A 22202-nucleotide genomic window follows, 5' to 3' on the forward strand; every position below is an offset into this window, starting at 1 on the left:
GACGTTTCAATGTTCTAATTAACTGATTAATTTGATCTGGGTTCATGGATCAACTTTGATCATTTTCATCTGCATAATAGAATTCTGTCCTCTTATTTAATATTTTTACAAAGTGGAGTCATACAAACTAGAGCAGTGGTCCAAACTTTACGCCCTGTGGAATTCCTTATCCAACTAGCCCAGTTGAGCCAAACATATCCAGTCCACTTGAGCAAACGGTGAATTTCCAAGTTTGAAGTAGGCATAATTAACAAGAAAAAAAAAAGGAGGAAATCTGTCCTTACCTCAAAAATCCAACCTGACTGCCTTAGACTATTCTTAATGGATAGAATAGTTTTCCCCCCGATCCAAAATTTGTGGGTTCAATTCCAGTTTACTCCTGCCACATACAGGATATTTAACCCCAAATCGCTAAGTGATCTGTGAATAAGTCTATGAATGTGAGAGCAAATGGATGATGCAGCTCTAATGTAAAGTTCTATATAAATTTGGCCCATTTACCATTGACCTTTTGGCATATGCTTGTGTTTTTATATTCCCCCTTTCTACACAGTGCATGCCTGCAGAGCGTCTCATAAAATGTGTGTACATCTGTGTACTTTCCTCTGCTCCTCAGCAGTCTCTGTCTCCAGAGGAATTTCTCCCAGTTTGCGCAAAGCCCCTTCTCTAAAGATACCTTAATCAGAAGAAAAAAAGAAATGAAAACCATAACGTCCCAAAGAGGAGGAGGAGGCGGCAGCACTGAAACAGAAAGGATCAGACTGTATGCTGCAGGATGTGTGGAGCGCATCTTGTGATTCTGTGTCCTGCTGCCTCTCGGATCAAGAGAGGGAGAGAGGACTGAAAAGAATAAGGGTCAGTCCGGGGATTGTCCTGAAAAGGAGAGGAGCTATTCCCGACCTTGTGTGTGAGGAATGAGTATCTGTTTTGTGTTTCTGTTTGTGCCGGGGTGAAACGGACGTAATTATTACCGAGCAGCACGATGAGCAGAACCACGTTCTTTGAGGTAAGTCAGAGTACACTTTTTTACTGACACGTGATCTTTTAAAAGTGAAAAACCCAAGTCTTGTGTAAAAACGTAAAGGAGATTTAAAAATAAAAATACATAAAAACATTTGGGCAGTTTTAGAAACATAAGCAGTGTCAAGAGAGTGTAAACTTTATAGGCCTTCTAAACTGTGTCTTGGTTTTACTCATGTCTCATGTGGTCTGATGATCACTAATGAAGAAAAAGACAAGCAATTTTCCGTAACAGCAACAAGCCTACGAGCTAAAGCTAATTACAACTTTGCTCTGGGAACCGTGCCATTGCCAGAAGCTCAACAGCAAAACTGGAGAGCAAATGAACAACTATTTAAATAGTTTATTAGAGGGAGACGAAACCTGATCTCTTGAGAAACATGTCATTCTGACGGCTTTTTTAGTTTTCATGAGAAAGTATTTGAACTTGTGTCCCTTCTGCTGAGGATGTAACTAAAGGAAGTACTTGTCTTCAGAACAGATCAGGAATGTTTGTTGTTTCAAGACGCTAAGCTAACTAATTGTTCAGCATACAAAAGATACTGGCATTGAGAGTCCTGCATTATTAAAGGGAACAGACATATTTCTGAAAACAAGAAACTTTCATTCAACCACACCATAGCATTACACAAAAAGCCACTGCGTTGAAATAATCCAACATGGCTTATCCTGCTAAACTAGTTCTGGGACAGATATGGACCACGGCAGGATTGAACTATGAATTTGGCCCACATAAATGTACTTTTTTAGTTCACTTCTGAATGAAAATTGCTAACTTCCAATGTGACATTTTCCCACAAACAGTTACATTTCGAAAGGAAAATTTATAGTAAATAACGCTTGTCTATGTAAATGTTGAACACAGCTAGCACTAGCTTAACAAGTAAACAAGTAAAAGGCTTTTATGTTAGACTTTGGCTAACTGGTTTTAGCCAAAGTCTCTGGCATTAGCTAGTCATTAGCGCAACAAGTTGAGATTAAAATTGTTGTACATTTACCATCGTGTTTGGTTAAAACAACCCAACTTATGTCTGCTGTTTTTTCAGTCAAAACAAATTTCTTGCGAAAGACTGACAAAATACAACCTGTTCACAACCCGCTTACATAAAAATCAAATTCTCATTAAAAGTGGTTGGCGAAAGCAGACACACAAAACATTTCTACATAATCACTATTTAACTCAATCGCACGCAAGCACTTCTGGTACAAAAGTGAAGCATCAACAAATGTACACGCCAACATTTACAGCCCAAACTAATTTTGCATGAGTGTCCCTGTCGGCCAAACACTTAGCTGATTTATTTTAGCTGGGCAGCCATTTGTATTAAAAAAAATAAAAAAAAGCCCCAACAACTCTGTATCACAAACTGCATCACATACCTTAGCTTGTGGTGTCATAATAACCAATAGTGAGAGCAATTATTTGTACAATATACTTCTCAAATACTATATACTCATAATATAAAAGAATATTAATGCCTGGGATTATTTTTTCTATGTCTTTTTGTAATTTTTCCACGTCTTAGATTTGGAGTGGTCATAATATATTCCGGTTTGAGATCACAGATATTGAACACACTTAGTGACACCCCTTTATACTCAAACTTACAAGTAGTTTATGAAGAGTTACTTGGTGACTGTATAACATCCACTTCAGTCTTTTAATGTAAAGCCCTGAAGTCTATTGCTTAGTATTTTACTTCAAACCTCAACATACAGACAGATTTGTGCTGGTTTGAAAGTCCTTCGATGAATGCTCTTTTACAATGCACGTTGGCATGACTCATTTTCTCTTTCTTGACTGTGCACTCAGCAAATCTTCAGGTATCCATTAGTGGATTATTACACTGTCCAGTAAAGGCACCAATTTAGCCGGGACAGCTCTGCTGAGCAGCACAGTACGGAGTGCTTTCAGGGCAAATTGTGGGCCCATCCATCGCCCTCCTTGCATATGCTGTACATCACAACTGACATGGACTAATTAAGACGGAAAAAACGCGCGCATGAGAGACGCACAGATCTTCTGAGGGGAACAATCTTCATTATTCAGAGCGAGATTGTTATGCTTTGAACATTTTGGACGCATAGAAGTAGGAGTAGTTACAATGAGTCATTTATTGGTCATCTCATCCAAATATTGTAAAAATGAAAGGTATTCTGCAGAATTGGCACCTTAATTTGGTGGAAGGGTTTGAGTCCTCCTATGAGCCTGGAGGATATGTTGTTAGGGGGTTCGGTAGAGTTTCACATGGCAAGTAGGGCCAACAAAGAGCAAATAAATCTTTTTAGATGACACAAGACCTCAATAACTCTGTGGAATTTGGTTGGACCACTTTAAGGCCACATCAACCAACACCACAACTGATCATGTTCTAGTCCTGCAGCAAGTGTTGCTGTTTTTAACTTGGCCTCTGCCATTCTTGAATTCTGTTTCCTGAGTGTTTTATTGTTGTTCTCTAAGAAAAATGTAGAATAATGGAAAGCTTAAATATTATTTATGCGGAATAAGTTGTATCTGATTTTAAACGGGTAAATAAGCAGATCAAGGGCTTGTAACTGTAGAAATAACAGTAAGTCTTAAGGAGCAAAATGTATCTGTACATTAAATAGATCGATGTTAGATGTGTATTTATGTTGTAAGAGGTAACAAAAAAAAAAAAGTAAAATATTGCACCACGTCATAACATTATTACTTTCTATTGTAGGATATGTTAATGGATACACAGTTCCAGTAAGTTTTAAATGCAGAAAGTAGTATAACATTTCACAGCGTAAAAATTATAAGAAAAATCTCAAATATGTTAAACACACCGCCCACCTCCCTTAGCACATACCCAGAAAAGCACAAATATATTCACTCACACAACTCTTGAAATGCATTAATGTTTTTTTTTTGTGTGTGTGTGGAGAATACAACATTTCTACAAAGGACATAAAAAACTTGTAAAGATTTTTTAAAGTTCCAACTAGAATATTTACCAAGAATATGAGAGTTGTGGTACCGTCCATTTTCCATCTACAGATTCCATCATGAATCTGTAGATTTATCAAATGAAGCAAGATGTTGGACTGTTTGACATGACAGAGAGAAGCTTCTGACACAGTACAGAAAATGTGAAATAATCATCGCATTTAAAGTTTACTGGAAGCTTCAATAGTGAAAGTCTGAATTTCAGTATTATTTCTTAGCTTTTTGACATGGGGTTTAAAATTTGCAGTCAGGTATATTTACAATATATATCTACATAAATATATATATATATATATTTGTAAATATGATTTGTTTGAAATAAAGATAGGAGTTCACTGGCTATTGTGAAGAATATAATAGTGGCTCAGAAGGTAGGTGTTCATCCTGTATCCAGTGGGTTGCTGGTTCAGTCATTTTGCTGTTTTGCTCTTGGGCAAGGAACTTCTTCCAGTGCTTTTCCTGCTGTGACAAAAGTGACTGATTTCATGAAGCGCCATTCAATTGCAGACCAGCCATTTACCATTCATTAGGACAACAGATTGCTCTCCATTATTAACTTACAGGGTGGTGAAGGTGATGTTTACATCATTTTCCAGGTGGAGGTCCTTGATGCCACGACAAAGGAGCAGCTTTGTTTTTTAGATAAGGTATGCCGACCGATTTTGGCATGAACTGACATACAAGCATCAGAGTTTAAATAATTGCAAGACTCATGGGTATTAATTCAATGGGACCAATACTTTCTGCTTGTATTCTGATCAGGTGGATCCTCACTCTACAATAGGAGATATTAAGAGTCTGTTTTACAAATCATGTGAGTTTTTTTATTATTATTATTATTATTATTATTATTATTATTATTATTTGAATACCTCTCTCTGTAAATGGATTTACTGGACAAAGACGGAGATTAACACACTTGTTCTGCATTGAAGTTCCAATGACCTGAACACACTTGATATAATACCTCTTCCCCGGAGCGGTTTCTTGTTAAAAACAATTTCCTGTTTGTTTCCTCAAAGCTTTGCAGTGGTTTCTGCCATAAGCTCGTCTCTGGTCAAGAGATGTTGCTAAATGTTTGCCAAGCCTGAGGCTGTCGGCTTCTATTAGAGCAGAGCAGCTTAACGTTATTCCATTGTGGTCAATTATTGCAAGGCCTCCAGCCAAAAACTCTTTATGCAATGCAACCTCCATCCAGCCGTTCCTCTGTGTGAATGTATACGTACTCTGTGTGTGTGTGTGTATTTGGTCTGCTCAGATCCTCAGTGGTACCCAGCAAGACAGGCACTAAGACTTGATACCAGTAAGTGGCTATTTTGTCATTTCACTATTAAATGCATGTATTACAGGTACTTCATAAGCAGCATGAGAGCTAAGTGGTGGTCTAATCTGTGTAACTGTTTGCCAATTTTTTGCCGTGTGGAGGTTAAAGTGGGTATAACTGGGGCAACTGGTAGATTTAGATTGAGGATTTACTAAGTAATAGCTGTTTGTAGAGAAGCACAAACGGTCCCTTTACTTGGTCACATTACAAACTTTATGGTATTTTATGGGGATTTTAAGTGACACACCATGAAATAGTGGCACAAAATTGTGTCGCTGAAGGTATCAAAGACAAGTCCCACTATCCATGGGACTTGTCTTTACTAACGATGCTCAGTTTAAGTCTATAATTTAGGACAGGTCTTTGACTGGGCAATTCTAACTCATGAATATCCATTGTTAAGTCTGTCTGTATGTCTAAGGTTCACTGTCCTGCTTGAAGGTGATCCTCTAAATCTGGGCTGATAACATTTTATGTGGCCCTCAAGACTTTAGAGAGACGCAAAATCAGAGCCGTCATGATAACGGTTGTGTGCTTAAATATTAGTTTATCAATCAAATCAAAGCAGTGAAAAAATAATTGATATTGTTTAATCTTATAATCGGCTAATTATTAATATTTTAACAGTTTGTTAAATTGTGCCACAACCAGCCCTTTTGGGACATTCGTGATCTTATGTGGCCCGAAATGAAAGTGACTTTCAAACTGGTGGCTAAAAAAGCTTTCAAATTTACCTGGCTGTGAAAAATTGCACAGTTTGAATTTGCTCATAGAGCTATTAGGGACAAGTTTCCCATGTGGAAATTCTAAAAATGGCATCCAATTAGCCGGGCACACGATCCATAATCTGGACAAAAGCTCCAAGTGGAGAGTGTGTGAACAAAAAACTCCTGTAGAATAACTCAATAAACATTGTATGTAAATACTTTTTCCCCTTTTTAAGGGGGAAAGTCACTCAGAGATGATGAGGTCTTACAAAATCTACCAGTGGGAACCACTGCCACCATGTACTTCAAAGATCTCGGGCCACAGTTAGGTTGGACAACAGTGAGAAGACCACGCTTGGATTTTACTATTTTACCTTACTTACATCCTAACACCAGAGTTAATACAAGCCTATTTTGTTTTCAGGTCTTTTTTGCTGAGTATATCGGAGTCCTGCTCACATACCTCGTCTTCTTTTTTCGAGTGCCATATATCTACTCTCACACATACGCCCTTACCTCCAGTCCCCATCCTGTTGTTAAGTAAGTAAAAAAACTAAATGTCACCCAAACAAAGCACAAGTCATAACGAGCTACAAGCCAAAGTCCTTTTCCTGTCTTTGTGCGATTAAAGTCATTTTTCCAGTTGCCTGCTTTTGGATAAAGATAATGATTGTTATATATTTACCGACTGTACGCATTAATTTCCCTCCAACCGAGAGCTGCTGAGATACGTGCGTTCAAAGCAGCGTTTTCCCGGTTTTATTTAACTACAGGCTTCTGGCATCACTAGTGGAAAGTAGCGCACTCTAGTAGTGGTGAATTGTAAGGTCTTCAATTTCTACTCGACTATGAAGGACATTGAACTGCAACAATTTCAAAAAAAGGCCATTGTGATATTTCTCCGCTTTCTCAGCCTAACAGTATCTGTGTTACAAATAAAGTTATATTTCTGGAATCAAGTAGAAAAGTGAATAGTTTACTGCCTTCACTAAATTTCACTGACTGGTGATGTACCATCTGTCTGCTACATGGACGAGAAAATAACTTCACAGAACCTCCCTTTAAAAAATCTAAACTAATAAGTTTTCATGTATCTTAGATCTCTGACCTTGTTTGATTTTGTCCCCCAGACTGGCCTGTGTCTGCCATACATTCCACTATGTGAAGAGGCTAATGGAGACCATCTTCGTACATCGTTTCTCCCATGGGACAATGCCACTCCGGACGATAGTCAAAGTGAGTTTCACTACCCCTTCTGTACAACCGTTAGCTACAGGACTTAGCCTTTGATGGATGTTGCTGTACAAAAATTACATAATACTTCATTTGAAACTATTTTTTTGACAATTAACAATGTTGTCTTAAAATTTTGTTGCTCCTTTTCTGTAGAACTGTGCCTATTACTGGGGTTTCTCTGCCTGGTTAGCCTATTACATTAACCACCCTCTTTATACACCTCCATGTAAGTCCAGCCATGTGCAAATATTGACACACACACACGCCCACCCACACACACACACACACACACACACACACACACACACACACACACACATCTGGTAAACTTTGACATCAGGGTTATTGTTAGCAAAACTGGTAACATAATCTTCTGACAACCACGATTATTGCTATTCCTCCTGTTGTCCACTTGGGGGCATACTAGAAAACTCAAATCTGTTAAAAACTGAAATTTGTTGGATTTACAATTAAATTGTCCTTTTCATTATTGCACTGTTACTAATATAATTGTTGTTGCTACAGCAGAAGAGTGATTGCTTGATTTTGAGATGATGGCAGAAAATGTAACAGCATCTTCAGCAAACAATAGGACTCATCAAGTCCTCTATCTTGGTATTTGTAAAATGTGCATTAATTGCACATGGTAGCATTTGGCTAGGAGGCATTTTCAGACAATTTTGCATAACTTTAATAATGGTACTGCCTGACTTTAAACATGTACGCCCCCATGCAGCCTTTGGACTTCCCATGTCAAGTATTATTGCAGATATGGGCCCCACAAATACAGGAAACCAAGGCTACACAATAATAAGAATGATTTGTTTTTCATGTGTTGTGACATTTTATGCAGCATTTCAAGTTGAAATATTTCTGTTACAGCATATGGAGAACTTCAAGTCAAGTACGCGCTATTCACATTTGCGGTACGTAAACTCAGGCTCACACTGGGCAAAGTTAAACTCAAGACTTCTGATCTGTGAATTTCTGCTTTAGATGTGTGAAGTGGGCAACCTCTCCATCCATATGAGTCTGAGTAACCTAAGAACAGATGGTGAATTGTTGATCTTTTTTTATAAATCCTTTTTTTTTTAAGAATCAGGCCAACTAAAGTCATTTTCCCTTCCGATTGTTTATTTTTCTCGTTTGTGGAAACATCAGGGTTCAGAGTGAGAAGGTTTCCTACGCCAACCAAGAACCCCTTTACGTGGTTGTTTTTCTTTGTGTCCTGTCCAAATTATACTTATGAGGTAAAATTGACATCAACTATGTTATATGACATTACGCAAAGTAACATGTACCGTACATTTTTATAACAGCTGTGAAGTTTCATTATTTAATTACAATCCTAATATGTCTGTACATTGTAACATCTGTAGGTTGGAGCTTGGTTGAGCTTCACAGTCATGACCCAGTGTCTTCCAGGTATGTGATGTATACGTCCACATTTTGGCAAAACGAGAGATTCACCAAGAAATCAGCTGGTGACCAGAATTAGGAGATTTTCTGCTTAAGTGGCCAAAACCCTTGAACAGGCAGTCTGAAACTCAAACAGATCATCATCTTTTAATTAGTAATTGCACCGTGCGTAACAGTTTTCAGGTTGCAACTGCTAACAACAATCTTCAGTGTTGAGGTTGTTACTGAGGGAAGAAGACTCAAAATTTGCTATCTCCAGTGTCAGTGAGGTAAAGGAAAAACAGAGATGCACAAAGTTACTGAAATGTCAGAGGTTTATCCTCACTGGAAGAGACTTTCAACAGTTAATAGGAAGGTTGAACGCTTTTCCATATTATGGCGTTGATGGCTTATAAAATATGCTAAATTTGGAAATGTTAGCAGTGTATTGTCTATCTCAGAGTTAAGCTAAGGTTATATATTATTTGAATATACTCACTGAGATTGATGTTTTAGTCATCTTATCTTATACACATTTGGACATGACTTGTGTCTAATAAAGGTAATTCATGAATACTAATGACAAGAAGGGTAGAAACAATATTTTGAATGCTGTTCATAGATCATAATTTGGAAAACGGTACCACAATTTTATAAAAACCAAAGATCAAAGATCGCCTGTTACAGCAACATGTCGTAGCTTTTCATTGTATGTTTTGTCTTGCAGTGGCAATATACACTTTGTTCGGGTTCATTCAGATGACGATCTGGGCCAAAGTGAAGCACAGAGCCTACCTACGAGAGTTCAAAGACTACCCAACTGTCCGGATGGCCATTATTCCCCTGATTCTTTGACAATTGCTTAGGCTTGTGCTATTGTTTTCTTGAATCCAGCACTATGCAATTTTAATACCGATGGGCTTAAAAGACGCAATGATTTAGAAATGCACTACAGTTGAGCCTTCAAAACCTCCTGAGAACATTTTCTTTTCTTTTCAGTTTCAGCACACGTGGACAAAAGATTTTAGCAGTGACATGAGTGTAACATTTTACCATGCAGCTTTAGTTTTTGTGCTAAAAAAATCAAGCTGTTTAGATCATAATACAGAATGAACGTTTGTAAACAAAAAAAAAAAAAACACAACAAAAAACACAGTTTATTACTGCATTTTCTGCTTGACAAAGAATTAATTTTAGTATATTCATATTAAGCACAGGCGGACACTGTCTAAGTGATTTCTATTAATCCAAATATGTCCAACTGAAGTCCTGAAGGGTCAGCGCCCTGCATGTTTCATTTGTGCTCCCACGCAAACTCAGATTCAGCAGCTGAATTAGCTCCTTTTGATGCCATCAATTTAGGTGGGAACATACCAGTGAAACGTTTTATACCATTTGTGGTGTTTTGAACCAGAGAAACATCAGCTTGCAGGACTGACTTTCCAACACCATTATGTTAACGGAGCCTAAGTAAATGTATCACTTTCTCTGTGTTTTATTTACACTTGTTGCAACATTTTATTTATCTGGCTAGCTTTTTCAGAAAAGCTTGAGGGAGTATTATTTTTGCATCTCTATCATAAAACCAGCAAATTGTTCTCATTTCATAATAATTCATCAACTCTCTTTTAAAAAAATTAATAATAATAAGATTTTAGGAATTTTAGCCAGAATTTTAGTTAGATATAATGAATGTTCTTTGTAAGTAAGTGCCTAAACAAACTGATGTTAAGAGTAAGAGTTTAGAATCGCTTTTGTGCTCTCAGGGGGAATGCTGCTGGAGCATTTAGTCATTAAATTGTCAAGATTTTTACTGAAAACATTGAAAATGTGCAGCAACCATTTGACATCAACATGTAGATGCTTTCACTATGTAGTTACAATAAATAAAACATTATTCTGTCAAAACTCAGGTTTTATTTTTAAAAAAAATGTGACTGTAACTACAAATAAAGGTGCACATCTTAAAGAAACATGCACTTTATTTGATTTGATGCTTCTCAGAAACATTCACATTCATTCCTCACCCTCTAACGACACCAAGTGTAATAAATGTGAGCAAAAAAAAAAAATCAGAGCTGGATATGTATAAGAAAAGCCTTTAGAAGATTTAAACGTTCAAAAACAAAAATGTTACAACGGGCTGAAATGAGTTTGCAGCAGCCGAAGGATTTTGTAATAATCAGTAAATGTATTTCACCAAAATACTGTCAAAACACAGGAGATTGTGATGCTTGTAATCAATAAAGTGCAAAAAAAGATGAAAAACTAAGCTTGTTCAAGTGCTTCTTTCACAGGGATATAAAGGCAGTTGAAAAGTTTCTCGCTTGGCATTTGAAGCAGAAAGTACAAACGCTACGCTTTCTTCCAAGCCAACACGGTACACATTTTCTGATGTTCCTTCAACAGACGACCCCGTGCTTTTTCACTAGGGGTGTGCCGATAAAACCTTAATTATGGAAGTGCAATTACCAATAGTCACACCACCGTTGCAGACTTAGCAATTTCTCGCTATATTTAGCAACTTTTCAGACAAAAAAAAATAAAAAATTGGTATCCTTCAAAATTGCGATCGGCGGGTCAGACTTTTTAAAGATCGACGATCAGCCAGAAAACTGCAATCGGTTCACCCCTATATATTTCAAGTCTGTAAAATCCGGTTCTAAGGCGAGCAGGGCGCGAAACATGCAGCAGGCACATAAATGCTCCACTAAACTAACTTTGTTTTATCAAAACGCAAAAGAGAAAAAAAATTGATTCACATGACTTCCTTCTTCAACACTTGTTTTAGCCAATTAAATCTGATTTCAGAGGGGTTTTTTTAACTATACCAGAGTAGAAGCTGTATGGCAGGTCACTAAAATCATCGGAGCAGTGAAGCGAACACCCGGAGCTCCCGTCCGGTTCGGTTTACTTCCTGTAAGACTTGATGGCCGTGGTTTCAATGTACCGTTGTGCGCCAGCAGCTTTCGGGTGCAGAACAATGGTGTCGTCCTCTCTGGACTGCTGCTTGGCAAAGTTCACAAACACCTGCAGGGACAGTTGAAGATCAGATCAGAGCAGAACAAACTGGGAAAAAAGCGACTTCATGATTTAACATTGTAAATAGTCAGAAACACAAGCACTGGCGCTCAACACTGTACACATCTCTGTTGAAATTCCACATTTGTGTGATGTAAAAAAACAACAGCAGCAAATAATAGTAAATCGGTTTAAATTTTATGTAACATGTCTTCTTTACAATTGAGTTGGATTAAAATATTCCAAAATGTTGTGGTGGAATTAACCGAAAGAACAAAATACTCACAATGATACACGGTGTTAGTGGCATCATGATGTGGGGTTGCTTTTTATCAGATGCATTTTTTTTGTTCGTTGCATATGAATGAAATTATGAGGAAATTCAAATACGAGTTAACTTCGACCTAAAACAATCAAGGGGGTGAAGGTGAAGAGGAACTTCATTTTTCAAACCAAAAGCTGTTTTTGAATCAAAATTGGCTCTAGCAAATTACCAGTTTAAGGGTGTACACTTTACACACAACTCAAACTCTGGATTGCTCATGTGTGTATATTGACCTGGTCAAGAGTTGTCTGGGACACAGAGTAGTCCTCTATGTTTAGCTTGTCCTTGTTAGCCAGGACCATTTGAAATATCCTGGCCAGAGATGGAGAGGAGATCTTATACTGCAGAGTGTTGTAGTGCTTCTCGCTCTGGATGGAGCCCGGGAAGGTGCTCTCCATGAAAGCCTCAGCAGGGTTCAGGTCAGGCAGACAGCCGGGCTTGGCCGCCCTGATCTTCATGGTCACCACGTAGCCATCACCGAACCTGGATCGCAATAGTAATATTATCAAGTTATGTTTAGCGGGGTCGGTTACTGTTACTAGAAATGAAACGAGCGTAAAGTGCAACGACTGACTTGTATTTGAGATGCTGAATAGTTCCCAGACATTTGAAGGATCCATTAACCATAATGGCTAAGCGGGTACAGAGCGCTTCACATTCTTCCATGCTGAACGAAATAGCAATTGCATTGTGAAGCAACATCTGTAAGCTTATGCATGTGTAGAGCACAATCCACAGCAACCCTCGGTTTACCTGTGTGAGGTGAGGACCACTGCTCTCCTGTCCTGAATGACACTCATGATGGAGTTCCAAAGGAAGCGTCTGGAGAGGGGGTCCATGCCTGTGGTGGGCTCATCCTGAGAGACAGGAAGTAAACCACGACAGCCATATTTATATATGTTCACAGCAGAGTTTTGTAGGTTTTACTTGAAATGCCGGATGGTTTAATGCTCACCAGCAGCACCAGAGTGGGACAGCCGATCATGGCAATGGCGGTGGAGAGTTTCCTCTTGTTACCGCCGCTGTAGGTCCCAGCGCTTCGACCTGCGTACTCTGATAAACCCAGCTTCTGGATGGCCCATTCAGCCACCTAAAATATATATATATATATATTGGAACATTTAATTCTTAATTTACCCAATTGCAATAAATGATCGTCATCATAATATAAGCTGCTTCATCTCACCCTGCTGATCTCAGACTCTGGAACCCCTCGGAGGCGGGCGTACAGGTGCAGATGCTCTCTTCCTGTCAGAAGCTCGTCGATGGCACCAAACTGGGGGCAGTAACCCATGTTCTGGTGGACGTCCAGGATGTTGGTCAAAATGCTGAAACATAACGTGGCATTAAAAGGCAACTTAGCATTGAAGATCGGACGAGAGAACAGATTGCTACAAAGCTACAATCCAAGACTTAGAAACGTGTTCACATCTTATCAAATGTATGGTTAAAGCTGTGACTTGATGAAAAAAAAAAACTAGAAAGAGACTCAATATATCATACTACTTACTGTATGCCACATTTTTTAATATTGACATTAAATCGTATTGCTTATATCGTGAACCTGTAGCCGGAGACAGAAGCCTCTCCTGACGTCACGTCTATGTCTCCAGTCAGCATCTTAAACGTTGTGGTCTTCCCGGCTCCATTTACTCCCAGCAGGCCAAAGCACTGCAGATGAAGAGGAGAAGAAAAAAATAAAACAACAAATAAAAAGTTATCCGACTGTCTACTGCTGAGAGCAGCTGTTCGGGACGGATTTAAAGAAAGCCGGACACACCTCTCCGGGTGAAACTCCAACACAGATCCGATCCACCGCGGGGATCATTGTTCCTCTGTACGTCTGGTCCGATAACAACGAAATGAATCCTGACTTGTTTAGTTTTCAATCACTTTATTTCTGTCTAAAGCTCATATATTGAAATCTCTCACCTTGGACAGGTCTTTTATACGTAAAATATCAAATGTATTTTTACTCCTGTGGATTCGCTCCCTTTCCTCCGCCACATCTTTATCTTCCTCCAGCATATGAGGCTTTGGGCTATCTGAAATCCTATAATTATAACAAATAAAATAAAAATTAAAAAGCTTTCTTAGCAAATCCAATTTCCACCTACCTAGAAATGACATCGCATCTTAGAAATGTGTTGTGAAGTTTTCCCGTCCTTTACCAGTGATCCAGGAAGAAGCGGTACTGAAACAGGATGTTGAGGATGAAATAGACAAATCCCTCAATGGCCATGCAGAACAGGTTCTTCCCAATGAAGTCCCAGTTAAAGGGATCTGGACTGTAATCCTCACCTGAGGCGACGGATAAACACAGCATACTTGAAATATTTGTTTTCTTATTTGTGGCTGTTTCAGACAGATGTACATTGGATACCCATTACACGTGTTTCCATTTCGTTACTCAATATTCACAGTCTTCAGTGTGTTGACTGGGGAAGAGCAAGTTAAAGTCCGTGTAAAGGGACTTTATAGCATTTTCCTAATCTTTGCAACTCCTCCACAATTACCATGGCTCTCTTGGCTGCTTCTCTCATCGATGCTCTTGGAAGGTTTGTAGTTGTGCCACATTCGCATGGTGTTTGCGTTAAGCAATTATTTTTCAAAGTTTGGTGTAGTGTGTAGAATACATGCTTCACAATTATCCACTACTTTATCTTGGTCTGTCACTTTAAATCCAAATAAAATACAATCTAGTTCAGAGGTTCCAATGTTGCAAAAATATGAGAAGGTCAAAAAGGTGCGAATGTTTTTGCAAGCCACAGTACTAGAGTGAATATATAGAATCTGATCTGTGACACCTGGAGTGACTGGACATTCATCATGCTCAGACAGTGGTTGGAAGCTTGAGAGATACAGAAAAGTGGTGTGATTACCGAAGCGAGCATAGACGTCAGTCACAGCCTGGTTCATGGCCATGTCTATGAGACCTCTACCAAGGCAGTAATGGGGAAAGATGAGCAACACTGTCTTTAACATCTGGTTGAATCTGTAAAGACCCTGAATTGATAAAAAGAAAGAAAGTGTAAGTGAGAGGGAAACTTGTTGATTTTAGGTTGATATTCGCCATGGACCTACTGTAGAGCTCTCAAACAGGTCCAGGATGAAGGTGATGGCACTGCTGTTGATTCCGATGAAGAGGTTGATGCAGGACAGAGAGACGTAGGCTGTGCTGGGGACGCTGAAGACGAAGGACATGGGGTACATCATGGGTGTCACGGACCAGCTGGGAAAGAGAGTCAATTCGTCTGAAACGATGAACGACACCCGATACATGTTCACATCCTGTTAGTCATGATTACCCAGATCAGGTGTGGACCTTAACAACAAATTTGTATTTGTAGATAATGTTAATTTTTCCATCAGTTTTTTGCATCAGTTATTGCCAGCACTGGTAATGAAGGGCAAAATGTCTTGATATAAACTCTCTTTTTTTTGCTCTTACATAATTTCTTATTCAAACAATTATCCCTGATATTTTAACATATCTTAAACATTGTCGTTTGTCACAGCTGCATTTGTTTAAACTGTTTAATTATCACTCTGACTGTAGATGAAGGCATGTTTAGGGAAGTTGGGATGTTCTTGTAGCTATGTTTAGACTCTTTAGCAGAATGGTATGTTCTCTTGTACTTTCCATTTAATGGCTAAGATAAATGGGCACCTCTGCCACATCATATTTATACCCAAGGGAACAGGAGCTCATGGATGACCAATTAAAAGATCCTACACAGCTTGAAAAAACGAATAAAGTCAAAGTATTATCCACTTACTTTTATTAAAAAGGAGTTGTAGGGGTGCTGAAAAGTGTTGCACCAGTGATTTTGTGAAATAATTATTTCTCGTGACATTATTTTGTGTGAAAAGCACTCAAATTAACAGTGGGAAGGCTGGAATATTTTTTTTAGATATTTCTTTATCAGGGGTGCAAATACTAATTGACATTTCCTCTTTTGGGCCAGGATTGCTCCTAAAAAACCCAGTTGTGGTATTGTTACACTAACTTACTTTTCTGTTTTTGTTGCTACATTTGAAAAAAAGAAGGACCTTTAAAACAGACAACATGACTTGGTCCAACTCACCCATATAGCATGAGCAGGGCAATAAGGGGCTGCAGGTTGGTTGGTGAGGTGTAACATCTCTTATCAAAAAACAGGAAAATTTCCACCACCATCGCTGCACTGATGGAGTAATTCACCTGGAGGTAGTGACAGAGAGCCTCAGTGAAAGCTCTAATTACATGGCCTAGATTATGCCAGCAATCTCAAAAAGGTAACTGGGCCACTGTACCATGTCCCACAGAAAGTTGGCCGTCCAATACACCAGCGGACTAACGCCACTAACAAACTGCAGGAGTTTGGCCTGAGTGACCCTCTCCTGGATGAGGTAAAGGACGAAACTAGCTGGGACGAACGACATGGCGAAGATGACGCAAATGGCCACCACTGCGTCCACCGAAGTAGTGAGCCTGGAAAAGGAGAAGTGGAAGAGCTTTCATGAGCTGGGATGAAAGGAAAAAGTGATTATTTGCTGTGTTCTAATAATGACTGGTGAACAATTCAAGAAAATGGATGGAAGAAGAACGATGAGGCCGAAGGTCACTCACACGGTGATCTCAGACAGCTGCTCTTTGGTCAGGTTCAGAGGATGGTTGACAACTGTGATCCCGTATTCGTTCAGATCTGCTCCTTTTGGGAGATTTGCGCGAAGGATGGCATTATTGGCCACGTTCATAAAAGACACCATGGCATGCCAGCCCTTATTGTTATACCAAACCTAGGAAAAACTGCAACTGATTACCATAATGTAACATGTATCGTGTATTTCATATTTGATCCATATCTAGATAGTTTACCCAACTGCTGAGCTGTAAAAGACTAACCTTGACATTGTTTTCTGTTTCCATGTACCTGAGGAACTTCCCTATTCCTTTAAGTGTTTCTTTGGAGTATTGACCCTGAAATAAAATGTTATGGTTACCTTTATAAAGCAACAATATGTTAAGAAGGTTTTTAAATGGAAGTTAATCTCAAACAATCCCTTAAAAGAATAGATGAAAGGTTTTAAGTAGTAGCTGATTGTCTTGGTTCCTTTCTCCAGTATAAATTCAGATCAGAATATCAAGAAGAGCCAAGACCAAAATTGACTTTTATTTTCTTAAAATACTTTCACCATCAAAATCATCTTGTTTCATCTATTTCATGAATTTCTAATTTATTGTTCTATTTGCATTGGATCGTGTCTTACAAAGAAGCTAATAATAATAATAATAATAAATGCCAGAAAAATATAAGCAGAGGGCTGTGCACCATAAATTATCTTCCTGCGTGAAACAAGGGGCAAGAGCAATATTTGTTCTCAGTACAAGACTTACGGTCAGACTTAAATTGAACGTTAGACCTCTGACTCTCTTACTGTCTTGATTCAGATAAATGCAGATTAGTTGGTCCCAAAAGCTGGTCATAAGACTAAGGACAGCCAACAGCAGTTTATTTTATACACCAAGTTTTCTTGGTGAAAGTATTTAGACATGACTATTTACAGGAGAAATTGAGGAAGGAGGTGTGAACTTGGGAACAGACCATGTAAGCCAATTCTAGTCAGGGTGACTAAAAAATAAAAAATTCAAACAGTGTAAAATACATTATCAGTATATACAGTATATATATATTTTTTATATAAACTAAAGCTCTTTAGCTATTTTAATTATTTTACCTTTTTGCACCACCTAACATTTGCATTGGACAGTTACTCTCACTAAAAAGGGCTTACATTGTCAGTACATGTTTCACACAGAAAGAGTTTTTGGCGCTGCACCACCTCCTTTTTATATTTATTATTTAAATATCAGTTACTCTTTAAATAACCACCCAAAACAAAAGAGATTGGAGTTATCTACTGCAAATAACTACCTGTAACCTTTTAACACAACTTTATTTCAGAGATTCTTAACTATTTCCTTTCAGCCTCACCCCAGTAAGGTTCAGAAGTTGTCCCAGTTGAGCTGCTAAGTCCTGCAGCGTCTTCGGCTGCACTCCTAAAACAGGAAGCTGTCCACCCACTGATATGCCTCCATACCTGGACACCACAGAGAAACCTCTTAAGGAAACCTGCACATCTTCTCTGGTTTAGTTGTTTCTGCATCTAAGTCAGAGGAGTATCTGCAGTAAACAATCTGACCACAAGATGGAGATACAACACAAACATCTGTCTGTGAATTGTACTTCAAGATGAGCACGAGTTGTCATCATGTGATATTATAAGTATATTTTCACTGTGTAATATGGCTGGTATTTACCTCTGCTCATTCACCCAATATTTGCTTTTCAAGCTGCAGAGAGATCAAACAGAGATATTAAATTCTGTTTACGCTACTCCAATAAAGACCTCCAAGCCAAGTCTATATATTTTGTTCTAAGGGCTCCATACCTGGTCCTGATAAGGGTGGGATACGTTTTCACAAGGTAGTCAGAGATGTTCCTGCCAGTAAGGTCGAACAGAACATCTCCAGTTGACTGGATCCTCTAAAAAGCAAAACAAGGGGGAAAAAAGTGATTCTAGATTCTCATCAGATGATTTATCTAAAGTAATGTTTTGCTTTTCTGCACAAAAGTCTGAGTATATTCAGTACCAACCGACCTGTGGAGGTGGCAGACCTCCAGCTCCTTCAGGACACACAGGGAGCATGGTGAGTTTCTTGGATGTGCTGCATTGACATTCCGGAGAGGGTCTAAGAGGAGTCCACTTTGGGCTCTCCAGCATTTCTATCAAGGAAGGGTTGACCATCGGCATCTCCCACTCTGTGGTGATGTTATTGCATGGGAAATCTCTAGGATGGGATGAAAGTGAGCCGTTCTGTGAGCCACAGTATTCCAGAAATAAACACAAGACGCATCCATAGCAATCACATCTACTTACTCCAAAGGTTCATCTGCCATGCAGCGGGTCCCAAAACCAGGCTTGTCAAGCAAAACCTCCCCAAAATATCTCATCTGTGCATCCATGGGACGTTCATTGCTGAAATGGAGAAATTTCAGTCTTCTAACTTTACGTCACTTCGTCTATTTTAGCTGAATTCAAAAAGCGCAATGATTTTGCGTCCACCTGAAGAATGTGTACTGTCTCCCATACATCCAAGGAGTGAGGGTCACACTTGGATACTCTCCAAAAGGCGGGACTATGAGAGTAAACATCAGTGCTAAGAAGACAAAACTGGCTGGAAGGACAATCTGCCAGAACCAAAGAAATAATTACACTTTAAAAACAATGAAACAATTCTGAAATGTGCGTTTCAAACGTACTCATACCCCTATGAAGCTTTTCACATAGTCTTTTCTGGTGTTAGAAAATAGACTGATATTTCCTAAAAAATAAACTTGTGAACTTTAACTTTGAAGTTTACCTATAGTATGTTAAATATACGCTATGAATTTATTAACTACAAAACATCTATGTGCCTTGTCAGAGCACACTGAGCATGATAAATAGTAGCTGACTTAGCATGAAAAATCACAGAAAGGTAACCTGGGCAATGAAGTCTTTGTAGGAGCGTGTGGCATGATGCCACCTCTTGATTAACAGAGCCAGGAACTGTTTGATGATGAGACAGACGCCTCTGACCTGGTAGGATCCTTTACCTGCGCTGCCCTCTGGGAACTCATTTGGGCCATGGCCATTGGTCTCTGAAAAAATAAAAAACAAGAAACCACATTTGCATGAAGTAACTTGCACTAATATATTTAAAACTGTAGGTACCCAAACATTGATTTCTAGATGCAGCAGTCAAAATCTATTGGTCAGCAAGACTAATAGAGTTTATTATTTGCAATACATTCATGCCAGAGGAAATTGGTGACTAACAATATGCCATGTTTGGACTTGGTTTCTCAGTTGGAAATAAAACCAGATCGCTCACATGAAGTTAGAATTCTGAGTTGGAAAGTCAAGCTTTCCTGAGTTTATTATTCAATATGGCTGCCGTTCACATAAAATGCAGTGAAACTTGCAAGTATAATATATTACAACTTCATTTGTTTTGTGTCTCAATGAAGAAGTGGAACACATGCTGCTGTACAAAAGCTATTTATTAGTGTTTGAACGCATTAAATGGAGACATTTAATGCGTTCTTATTAGCTTATTTTCTTGGTTTTCCCATTGATATTAAAATTTCCTAGTCAAACACAGTTAGCTTGGATCCAACATCTTTCTGAGATTTCCCAGATCCCCGACTTCCGAGATAAATCAAATCCAGCATAACCTGGATTTGATTTATCCAGGTTATGCTGGATAGAGCAGCTATTTATAATGAGGTTATAAATAGCTGCTCTTATAAGCTACTACGATGTGATGCTCTTTGTGCTGTTATCCTGCAAAACATACCGAAGTATATTTTTCAAATATAAAAATATCTTTTGTTCTACTGTAGAAAGATTATCCAGAGGGGACTTATGAAGGTTTATTCTAAAGTTGTGACATAAAGTTGTGGTGAGATGCTAACAAGTTTAGCTTAATGACACACAAGCTAACAGCTAGCTTAAGTTGGAGCAAACTGTGGGTATGGGGTTAAATCCTATATCAATCTTTCAAAAATGTAGGTCATGTCATGATGAGGTGTTGTTTTGTAGGATTCTCACATGTAGACAGTCAGGTTTTGTGTTGTATTTTGTATTGTACCAACCTCACCCTGGAAATTGCTGTCTTTTTACAACGCTAAGCCTCCCAGTCATTAGCAACCTACTATCCGCCTATGCTCTCTCTTAAAGAATGTTGTCACATTTGTCGAAATGTCAAATTATTCTTTTACTTTCTCTTTCTTTAAAAACTCAAACAACATGTTTGTCAGACAACAGCTGCAGTTCTTGAGAGCTGAAAGCCACTGTCACCTTTTTGTGCCTCCACATCAACAGCCACTCTGTTGAATCCACTGAGACTAGCTCGACAAATCTGTTGCAATGATTTCCTGTCTGAAAGTTTAAAAGAAATGATACAAAAGACAAGACACACAGGACAGGAGGTAGATTGATACATGGTTAAAGCTAGAGTGGATACAAAATCACTTTTTACAACAGTGGGGAGCTAATAAGGGGATTTTGTTAGTCATTTTGCCCCTTTGCCATTTTGTATTTTGTGAGGTTTATGGACCCTTCGTGCCAATTGTTTCTGTTAGGCAAAAAAAATCCCTCTTACACAAGACGTTTTGTAAAGAAAATAGGTCAAATCATACCTTAAAGATGTTTCTTTTGCACTTTCACAACAAATAATCAAAGTATTTTTCTTTAAATTAAGTGAAAGGTACCTGTAAATTAATTGTTGGCAACAGGAACAAAATGGCAGGTTGGAACAAAATGTGGAACAAGGACACAAAATGGAGGTACCACTATTACTATTTTTTGCTTTTGCCTTGAGATACCTTGACTACATTTCCTGTTGGTTGCATTCCCATTTGCTGTGACTTTCAGAAAAATCTGCAAGAAAGTATATTCATTTCTTAGACTTTAGATTTACAATAAACCCCTTTTCTTGAGAAAAAAAGTTATTAAAAAGATCCACACCTTTTTGAGTTATTTAAACTTGTCCTTACACAGCACCTCCTATGTATTTACTGTATTTGCACTATGTCCTGCATAAGGAAAACTATTTAAGACAATGTAATAGATACGGACCAGGAGATTTTTGATGGGCTTAAAATGTGGCTGTAATTGGAAACGATAATTATTTTTGATTAGTTCCACCAACCTCCTCCAGGGAGGTGTCAGACACACCAAAACTGCTGAGGCCGATGTCCACCAGGGTTTCCTCCAGCTCCCTGAAGAGGCTGGCGTACGCCCTGGGCTGGAAGTCCCGATTCGGCAGCAAAAAGGTGAGCTCCTGTCCGATGGCCTCGATGAGACAAGCCTGTGGAACATGGTGGTGGACCAAGGCTGTGATGCTTTCCATGTTACCTGGAGATGGGTGGAAGAGGTAAGATGTTCCTTTTTTCACCAGGATGGGTAAATTTAGTTTGAAGGATTTTATGGTCCCTGCTATCCCATCTCTAAAAACCTTAATATGTTACAGTGAACAACTTCCTACTACCATGTAGTGCGGTTACCGACCACAGTAGAATAATAGACATTTTACATAACTTATTTTTCAAATATTCTTAGAGACTTATCAATATGCTTGTTAGCAGTGGCAGTTTAGGGCTGTACTGC

The 22202-nt window shown here is 38.7% G+C and overlaps 2 protein-coding genes across 7 annotated transcripts in view; one reads left to right on the forward strand and one right to left on the reverse strand.

Moving 5' to 3' along the window:
- Positions 1-631: 631 nt before the first annotated feature.
- Positions 632-10462, forward strand: LOC102220976 (very-long-chain enoyl-CoA reductase-like). Of its 3 annotated transcripts, XM_005811481.2 has the most exons (13): positions 632-1006; positions 4588-4638; positions 4754-4805; positions 5250-5294; positions 6259-6362; positions 6447-6562; positions 7153-7258; positions 7412-7484; positions 8141-8184; positions 8255-8312; positions 8420-8508; positions 8638-8683; positions 9384-10462. In XM_005811481.2, the coding sequence occupies exons 1-13, from the start codon at positions 983-985 to the stop codon at positions 9509-9511; spliced, it is 936 nt and encodes a 311-aa protein (XP_005811538.1). In that variant the 5' UTR covers positions 632-982; the 3' UTR covers positions 9512-10462. The 3 variants fall into 3 exon arrangements, with proteins under 3 accessions (XP_005811538.1, XP_023181597.1, XP_023181598.1); XM_023325829.1 differs by having other exon boundaries at positions 6259-6562; XM_023325830.1 differs by lacking the exon at positions 632-1006 and having other exon boundaries at positions 4381-5294; positions 6259-6562.
- Positions 10463-10556: 94 nt separating this feature from the next.
- LOC102221241 (retinal-specific ATP-binding cassette transporter-like) overlaps positions 10557-22202 on the reverse strand; it is a 39174-nt gene continuing 27528 nt past the window's right edge. For 3 of the 4 annotated variants that reach the window (XM_023325827.1, XM_023325825.1, XM_014473481.2), the window contains 26 exons: positions 21745-21950; positions 21419-21473; positions 20892-20972; positions 19533-19690; positions 19113-19237; positions 18927-19025; positions 18648-18837; positions 18438-18532; positions 18307-18339; positions 17981-18086; positions 16891-16965; positions 16615-16784; positions 16299-16476; positions 16091-16206; positions 15087-15234; positions 14885-15008; positions 14174-14303; positions 13935-14055; positions 13783-13845; positions 13567-13673; positions 13189-13330; positions 12958-13092; positions 12756-12859; positions 12577-12669; positions 12236-12485; positions 10557-11686 (listed from right to left, as the gene is read on the reverse strand). In XM_023325827.1, the coding sequence (XP_023181595.1) occupies positions 11567-11686; positions 12236-12485; positions 12577-12669; positions 12756-12859; positions 12958-13092; positions 13189-13330; positions 13567-13673; positions 13783-13845; positions 13935-14055; positions 14174-14303; positions 14885-15008; positions 15087-15234; positions 16091-16206; positions 16299-16476; positions 16615-16784; positions 16891-16965; positions 17981-18086; positions 18307-18339; positions 18438-18532; positions 18648-18837; positions 18927-19025; positions 19113-19237; positions 19533-19690; positions 20892-20972; positions 21419-21473; positions 21745-21950 (3224 nt within the window). In that variant the 3' untranslated portion in view covers positions 10557-11566. The remainder of the gene's footprint in view (positions 11687-12235; positions 12486-12576; positions 12670-12755; positions 12860-12957; positions 13093-13188; positions 13331-13566; positions 13674-13782; positions 13846-13934; positions 14056-14173; positions 14304-14884; positions 15009-15086; positions 15235-16090; positions 16207-16298; positions 16477-16614; positions 16785-16890; positions 16966-17980; positions 18087-18306; positions 18340-18437; positions 18533-18647; positions 18838-18926; positions 19026-19112; positions 19238-19532; positions 19691-20891; positions 20973-21418; positions 21474-21744; positions 21951-22202) is intronic. The other variant, XM_023325826.1, reaches the window with a different exon arrangement.

This window comes from Xiphophorus maculatus, chromosome 21 (genome assembly GCF_002775205.1).
Source record: "Xiphophorus maculatus strain JP 163 A chromosome 21, X_maculatus-5.0-male, whole genome shotgun sequence".
NCBI classification, from domain to species: domain Eukaryota; kingdom Metazoa; phylum Chordata; class Actinopteri; order Cyprinodontiformes; family Poeciliidae; genus Xiphophorus; species Xiphophorus maculatus.